Source organism: Hypanus sabinus, chromosome 4 (assembly GCF_030144855.1).
Source record: "Hypanus sabinus isolate sHypSab1 chromosome 4, sHypSab1.hap1, whole genome shotgun sequence".
NCBI classification, from domain to species: domain Eukaryota; kingdom Metazoa; phylum Chordata; class Chondrichthyes; order Myliobatiformes; family Dasyatidae; genus Hypanus; species Hypanus sabinus.
In genome coordinates this window covers 22,550,685-22,559,762 of record NC_082709.1, presented here as the reverse complement: position 1 = coordinate 22,559,762, position 9,078 = coordinate 22,550,685, and the positions used below count along the sequence as shown (strand labels likewise).

Genomic DNA, 9,078 nt, shown 5'->3' with positions numbered 1-9,078 from the left:
GAACAGAGGTTCACTTTAGATTCATACAGGGCGGTATTTGTTTGGCCCAAGTATAGGGGCTCTGCCACAGGCCCGTTTTGACAACAAAATTGGATAGGTACATGGATAGTAAGGGTATAGATGTCTATGGTCCAGGTCGATGGGTGTAGGCAGATTCGGCACAGAGTAGATAGGCTGTTTTGCACTTTTCTATGACTCTATAATGGAGGCTTCACAGGACAATGGCAAAAGGTAGCTGACAAATTTCAAAATATATATTCAAATCATTAAGCAAAGAAGGAAATCCAACCATTCACCTATGGTATATGATTCAAATTCAGTTATCTACTCCAGGAAAAAACTTCAAATATAAATCAGCACCTTGAGACACTTCAACAAATGAACATTTACTCATGGAGTAAAACATCAGCAGTAATTTTATTGGTCAATCAATAACATAGTACAACATTCTTACTACAACTTGGTACAATTAGCAGGTAATGAGTTTACACAATTGCCCAACTTCAAAATGCATGCAGTTGTGATTCAACATGCAGGTAGACTGGGAGAATCAGAATGGTACTGGACCCCAAGAAAGGGAGTTTGTGGAGTGCCTCCAAGATGGATTCTTAGAACAGCTTGTACTGGAGCCTATCAGGGAGAAGGCAATTCTAGATTTAGTGTTGTGCAATGAACTGGATTTGATCAGGGACCTCAAGGTAAAGGAACCATTAGGAGTTAGTGACCATAATATGATATGTTTTAACCTACAATTTGAGAAGGAGAAGAGAAAAATCAGATGTGTCAGTATTACAGTTGAACAAAGGGAACTATGGAGCTATGAGGGAGGAGCTGGTCAAAGTTCAATGGAACAATACCCTAGCAGGGAAGACAGTGGAACAACAATGGCAAGTATTTCTGGGAATAATGCAGAAGGTGCAGGATCAGTTCATTCCAAAGAGGAAGAAATATCCTAAGGGGAGTAAAGGGCGGCCGTGGCTGACGAAGGAAGTAAAGGGCAGTATAAAAATAAAAGAGAAGTATAACATAGCAAAGATGAGCGGGAAACTGGAGGACTGGGAAGCTTTTAAAGAGCAACAGAAGATAACAAAAAAGGCAATATGCCAAGAAAAAAAAATGAGGTACGAAGGTAAACTAGCCAAGCTTCTTTAGGTAAGTGAATAGCAAAAAAATAGTTAAGACCAAAATTGGACCATTGAAGACAAATGGGTGAATTTATTATGGGGAACAAGGAAATGGTAGATGAATTGAACAAGTACTTTGGATCTGTCTTCACTAGGGAAGACACAAACAATCTCCCAGAAGTAATAAGTGGCCAAAGGAACTAGGGTAAAGGATGAACTGAAGGAAATTTATTTTAGGCAAGAAACGGTGTTGGATAGACTGTTGAGTCTGAAGGCTGACAAGTCCCCAGGACCTGATGGTCTGCATCCCAGGGTAATTAAAGAGGTGGCTCTAGAAATCGTGGACGCATTGGTAATCATCTTCCAATGGTCTATAGATTCAGGATCAGTTCCTGCTGATTGGAGGGTGGCTAATATTGTCCCACTTTTCAAGAAAGGAGGGAAAGAGAAAACATGGCATTCTAGACCGGTTAGCCTGACGTAAGTGGTGGGAAAGATGCTGGAGTCAATTATAAAAGATGAAATTACGACACATTTGGATAGCAGTAGAAGGATCAGTCCGAGTCAGCATGGATTTATGAAAGGAAAAGCATGTTTGACTAATCTGGAGTTTTTTTGAGGATGTAACTATGAAAATGGACAAGGGAGAGCCAGTGGATGTAGTGTACCTGGACTCCCAGAAAGCTTTTGATAAAGTTCCACATAGGAGATTAGTGGGCAAAATTAGGGCACATGGTATTGGGGGCAGAGTACTGGCATGGATTGAAAAATTGGCTGGCTGACAGGAAACAAAGAGTAGTGATTAATGGGTCCCTTTCAGAATGGCAGGCTGTGACCAGTGGGGTACCGCAAGGTTCGGTGCTGGGACCGCAGCTGTTTACAATATACATTAATGATTTAGATGAAAGGATTAAAAGTGACATTAGCAAATTTGCTGATGACACAAAGCTGGGTGGCAGTGTGAGTGGGCAAATGTATGGCAGATGCAGTTTAATGTGGATAAATGTAAGGTTATCCACTTTGGTGGCAAGAACAGGAAGGCAGATTACTACCTAAATGGAGTCAAGTTAGGAAAAGAGGAAGCACAACGAGATCTAGGTGTTCTTGTACATCAGTCAATGAAAGCAAACATGCAGGCAGTAAAGGAAACTAATGGCATGCTGGCCTTTATAACAAGAGGAATTGAGTATAGGAGTAAAGAGGTCCTTCTGCAGCTGTACAGGGCCCTGGTGAGACCCCACCTGGAGTATTGTGTGCAGTTTTGGTCTCCAAATTTGAGGAAGGACATTCTTGCTATTGAGGGAGTGCAGCGTAGGTTCACAAGGATAATTCCCAGAATGGCGGGACTGTCATATGTTGAAAGAGTGGAGTGACTGGGCTTGTATGCACTGGAACTTAGAAGGATGAGAGGGGATCTGATTGAAACATATAAGATTATTAAGGGATTGGACACGCTGGTGGCTGGAAGCATGTTCCCGCTGATGGGCGAGTCCAGAACTAGAGACCACAGTTTAAGAATAAGGGGTAGGCCATTTAGAACAGATGCAGAAGAACTTTTTCACCCAGAGTGGATATGTGGAATGCTCTGCCCCAGAAGGAAGTGGAGGCCAATTCTTGATGTATTTAAGAGAGAGTTAGATAGAGCTCTTATAGATAGCGGGGTCAAGGGATATGGGGAGAGGGCAGGAACAGGGTACTGATTGTGGATGATCAGCCATGATCACAGTGAATGGCAGTGCTGGCTAGAAGGGCCAAATGACCTACTTCTGCACCTACTGTCTATTATAATGACAGAAATTGAATATGTAAACAATTTCTTTTGACACAAAGAACATCCTCAAGATTTTCAGTTCCATTATGAGCAAATCTTCTTTCTAGCCCTACAGTTTTCTATATCAAGCTCTTGAAGGGTTATGGAATGCTTGCTTTTATTAGTTGAGACACTGAATTCAAGTCGGGAGGTTATATTGTAACTTTATAAAACTGTGGTCATCTGGAGTTTTGCACACAGTTCTAGTAGCCCCACTATAAGAATGCTGAGATGTTGGAGAGGGTGCAGAAGAGGTTTACCATGATGCTGCCTGGTTTAGAGGACATGTGCTATCATGAGAGGCTGAACAAACTTAGGTTGGTTTTTTTGGAGCAGTGGAGATCTGATAGAGGTTTATAAGTTTGAGAGGCATAGATAGGCAGGGAGTATCTATTTTCCAGGACAGAAATGTCTAGCACCAGAGAGCATGCATTGAAGTTAAGAGGGTTAGGTTTAAATGGGATGTAAGGGGTAAGTTTTTTTTCCCCACTCAGAGTGGTGGATGCCTGGAATGCAGTTGCCTGGTATGGTGGTAAAGGCAAATACCTTAGAGGCTTTTGACATATTTAGATATGCACATGAATATGAGAAAGATGGAGGAATATGGACATCATTAGGTAGGAAATAGTTTTTTTTTATTTTTTTAAGCTGGTTTAGTACAACATTGTGGGCCAAATGGCCTGTTCCTGTGCTGTACCAATCTTTCTTCTATGTTCTGGGCCAGCAGCCTTGATAATTTATTTACACAAACTGACACATGGTGAGAAGAATGGAAAAATGAAACTGTTTTTGTATACAAATTGTAAACTCCCACAAATCATTTGGCCTTGCCTTTATAACCATGCATTGTGCAATGGAATATCTGATACCAATTACAGGAAGATTACTGCTACTGTAACATCACTAACAGCTTTATAAGTAGCAAAAGCTACTGAAACACGCAAAAGACATGAACAAACCACTAATTCGATACTGAATGATTATTGTTGTTTCAGAAATGAAAAGCTGGGGTCATTCTAAGGGAATTGTTGGTTGTGAACAATAAAAGTAAAAATCACATTTGAACTTGAAAATATAAAAATTTCACTCATCTTGCTCTGACAATTTGTAACAGAAAATAACAGAAGCATGGTTCAATCTGTTTCATGAACACCAAGTCCTGCACTCTCCTTTGTTAGCTAGCAGTTTCTGCCATGTAGAAATGCAGACTGCATTTTAAACTGGAGGGCAGTCAGGAAAACACTAAAATCTCAAATGTACTAAGTGACAGAACCATAGTAATTGGAAGATAAAATGAAAACATGAAGTCATTCACTTTGGACCAAAAAGTGATAGAAGTATGTCTTTTAAGAATGTGCAACACCGAGAAATTTCCATGGACAGCGGAGTTGTTATGCAGATGAAGGGAACAGTTTAGGATGGCAAGTAGTATTTGGCATTTATTACAAGAGCATGTTATGTTGGTGCCCCAGCACATCCTTAGGGATGCCAGTAGTCAACATGAACGACACACTTCACTGTTTCAATGTACATATAGTAAATAAATCTGAATACAAAATATCTGAAATAAAAAAAGTCCAGTACAGATGTTTCACCAAAACCACATATGACTACATTAAGACCAGATCTGAAATAATGTGTAAATTTTGGTCTCCTAACTAGAAACAAGACATATTTTATGTTAAACCTATGTGGCAACAACTGGTTGCAGGGATGATGGGATTACTGCACAAAAAGAATGAGAAGTGATCTCAGTAAATCTTGCAAAATTCTCATAAGACTTGACAAAGTGGATGTGGAGCCAAGTATCTGAATAAGAGGTAGGCCATTTAAGACAAAGATGCCAGAAAGTTCTTCAAGTTCTTCATTGAGTTCATTCAAAACAAAGATTGACAGATTTGTGGATTTGTAGGGAATCAAAGTAATACAGAATAGTACAGGATAGTGATGCAGAGATGGAAAATCATCCTGTGAATGTTGGAACAAGTGTAAAAAGGCTAAATGCCTTGCAATTCCTCCAAATATTATGTTCTAATACCACTAGCCTGAGGAATTATTTCCTACTTTTCCACAATTAGGTATTATGAAGATGAGGGAGGTTTTCTTAATACTGTTTATTTAAAAATAGACAATAATTGTATGAAGAGGTAAAAAGAATTGATTTTCAGATTTTGTAAACAATTCAGGAATATTGTGTCTTTGATCAAACTTTCAATTCTTAATGGACCATTAACCTATTCAGGTAAGCTTCCCATCCTGCTTTTTTATACATTCTTGCAGCTTCTGCACGATCCTTTGCAGACAGGATTCCTCGACCCACAATGATGACATCAGATCCCCTTTTATTAATCACTTCTTCGGGACTCAGATACTGTTGGCCCAGATGATCAGCTGAGAAGAAATTGAAGCAGAAACAGATTTTTTTTTGCATACAAGAATGATAGTGTAACAAGTACCAGTAAAAAAAAAACAATTAAAAGATGCTTTCATTTTGTCAAGGCTTGAAGAACACACTGCATTGCTTGAGGAGGTCTTGATCCCAGTTTATCTATTGCAAAATATGTGGATACATAGCAAGCAACGATGGACATACATTTTGTTTAGATTTTAAAAGGGTATCACATTAATGCCAAAGACAAACTAGATAACAGTTGTCCAGAATAACTGTTTGAACCTTTATCATGAAGTAACACCTTAAAAAGCACACACACAAGTTGGTACTCCATAAGGTATGTGAACAAAATCCAGAAAACTCTTGAGTTTTGGTTACTCATTCAACAAATCCTGGGAAAATTCTCCAAAAGAAAACAGAACTGCTCAGTGTGAAAACAGGACATGAGATTTACTTACTGCAATATTCTGTAAACAACATTGAGAAGCTATTAAATGGCCCTCCAATTACAATATGGGAAATCAAGATGATCAGGTGTGCCTTCATCTGCTCAGATCGTAACCTGTGCTACTCCCTGCATGATTTGATTTACCTCCGAATCCGACCAAGCTATGACAAATTTAATCATGTTTCTGTAAAATACTTTGTAATTATGATGTCATTTAAAGAGGTTGATATGCTCTTGAATAGCATCAAAGTTAACAGGGAGAAGGCAGGAGAATGGGATTCAGAGGGAGAATAAATCCGACATGATTGAATAGTGAAGCTGACTCATTGGGCTAAATGGTCTAATTCTGCTCTTATGTCTTATGGCAAATGCACATGGCAATATATTTACAGAAATAGACTTTCTGCTTAGACCATTTTTTAAAAACACATCTTTAATTCAAGTTGTTCTACCTGAAACACAGATCTAAAAATGCACACCCCATTTTAATTTCCACATCTGTGTTGCAGAGTTGAACCTTGTTATGTTTGTTTTGTATTCCATATGATTGAGAAAGGGGAAATGTTGAACTGGACACATTGGCCAAGACCATTTATATTGGTCACCCAGTCCCGTCTTGATGGTAATACAGTCGGCCCTCCTTATCCGTGAGTTCTGCATGTGCGAATTTAACCAACCGTGAATCGAGAAAACCTAGAAGTGCTCTTCCAGCACTTGTTCGAGCATGTACAGACTTTTTTTCTTGTCATTATTCCCTAAACAATGCAGTATAACAACTATTTACATAGCACTTACATTTTATTAGGTATTATAAGTAACGTAGCGATGATTTAAAGTATATGGGAGGATGTGCTTAGGGTATCGTGGATCGGGATTGAAAAAAAATCAGAAGTTCCCTTTCTAAGCAAGTTGGAACAGCAATATCCAGTATTATTTAGCGTCAGTTAGTCAAACGTTTGTCTTAGAAAACAGCATATATTTTAATAATTAAACCACTGCGTTGCTTAGTAATAACTGTAGCTTTCATCGGGGCCGGGCCTTTCTTACTTTATCCTTTAGAACTGTTCCGATTGCTTTATTATTTCCACTTTATTTTCAATTGCGATCGTGAACAGAAACACTGTGGATTCAGAGCTCCACCGAGTCCTAAACACTACCGCTCTGAGACAGGTTAAATAAGGGACTTGAGCATCTGCGAGGGGTCCCGGAACCAATCCCTCGTGGATAAGGAGGGCCAACTGTACAGCATTTCACTACTCACCATCACCTCAATAGAAAGCAAATGACATGAGTAGCTAAGATAAAGACACATACTGCACTCAAATCATCAATCTGGTAATTACAGCAAATAAAAATGTAATTGAAGATGGGTGTAAATATGCACATTTTCACAGGTTCCAGGAAGTATATAAATTTATTAAAGGATACAGCAAAAGTGAAGAAAAAAATGCAAATTTAGGATCGAAGATCAAAATGACACCTGCTTCCATTTTTACATGAATTCCTCTTAATGCTATTCTGGTAAATGGTTATCAAGAGTTAACTTTCACTGCCATGCTTGCTTCTGATCCATCTGTTCCATCAAAAGAACAGACCTATCTGGGGTTTGTTATGTCCACAGCCCCTTCCTTTGTGAGAATCGCAAGAGCCCTAGTTGAGGGGGGGGGGGTCAGTAGACCCAGAAAATGGGAGAGAGACGTGCCGAATACCTCGTTCCACCGCGATGCCAAATAATGCTACATTGACCATTGTCTCCTGGACACCACGTTTGTGGATTGGGGACTATGCTACGTGCAAGCCCTCGGGCAAAGTGTGCTGGTTGAAAGAGAGATTGCATCATCCCAACCTGATTGACATCTGAGACCCCGTGAGGAAGTATAAAAGAGGGTCTGGGGGAACATCCCCTTCAGATGCACCAGAAGAAACGCTAACGATCCCGTAGTAGCGGGAAGCCATTTGAAGGAAGTCACGTGCGTTTGATTCCGTTGCTGGAATCGGTGACTGGAACCACGGAAACCAACTTTTAGCTAACAACGGGGAAGCCCGCTCCCCTGATTCAACAGATATGCTTCATAAAAGACCCGGGCAAGTTTCTTTTCTCACCAAACTCTCCCTCTCCAACAAGTGGAAACCCAGCGGTCCCCCCCAAAAGGCTGAGGTCTGCAGGAACTGAGTGACTTTTATATTTCCATTGGACAATATATTATCCCCTAGACAAACGATCGAGCTGTTTCTTATTGATGGTTATTATTAGACCCGCGCTTTTAGATTGAGTAGTGACGACGTATATTATCTGAATGTTTGTATTAATCTTATTTTTGTGCCCCTTCATAAATAAAGACTTTTAAAAATAGTACCATCAGACTTCAACGGACCTCTCTATCTTTGCTGGTAAGTGATCCAGTTACGGGATTTCGTAACAGGTTAATATTTATAAACTTCATGCCTGTTAAAAAGAGTTGTGTAATTAAGAACAATGCCTGTTGCTTACAATAACTGTAGTTCCAAACTTACCCTCAGTCTTAACCTTTGGATTCTTACCTTCAATTACCAAGTGTTCTACCAATGCTCCTGAGATTTTGATCTTTATATTCAAATACTTAATGTTCCAAGGTGAAAAACTTAAGAGCTCCTTAAGCCTTCACATGGAAACTGTCATTTTAAAATATTGCTCATGAAATATGCATAATCTAATATTCCTTGGCCACTGTTTCTAGTACTTGAACAAGCAGTTCTAAGATTAGGGAATAAAGGAAAAATTTTAAAGATCATTGATGCTTGAAAAAGTATAATTCTTATACAGAAGTTAACAACTAGTCATATAAATGAAGGAACATGGATGTACATGGAAGTGAGACTATTACTTGTGCAATGACTTGTGCAGGTTGGGAAGCGGCCTGGTCGAGGGAAGTGCCTGGTGTGAAAAGTGCTAGTCTTTGGCTCGAGAGTCTTCGGCGAGGAGACTACGCCAGGCACAATTGCAGAGGGTGAAGACATGACCGCTAAGCTGATTCAGTGTGCTACGTGCATGATGTGGGAGGTCAGGGACACTGATGGTGCCCCCGGCTGCTACAGCTGTGGAAAGTGTGTCCAGATTCAGCTTCTGAAGGAGCATGTTGCAGTACTGAAAAAAAGAACTGGATGACCTCGGGTTTATCCGCGAAAATGAGGGTTTTCTGGACAGGACCTACAATGAGGTTGTTACACCAAGGATACCGGAAGAGAGAAAGGGGGCGACGATGAGGAAGGAAAGGATGCTTGAAGTACAGGAGACCCCAGGGGATGTACCTCTCGTAAACAGGTT

At 39.9% G+C, this 9,078-nt stretch overlaps 1 protein-coding gene across 1 annotated transcript in view; it reads right to left on the bottom strand.

Moving 5' to 3' along the window:
• Window positions 1–398: 398 nt before the first annotated feature.
• umps (uridine monophosphate synthetase) overlaps window positions 399–9,078 on the bottom strand; it is a 46,375-nt gene continuing 37,695 nt past the window's right edge. The window contains exon 6 of the mRNA XM_059966563.1: window positions 399–5,325. Within this exon, the coding sequence (XP_059822546.1) occupies window positions 5,153–5,325 (173 nt within the window). The 3' untranslated portion in view covers window positions 399–5,152. The remainder of the gene's footprint in view (window positions 5,326–9,078) is intronic.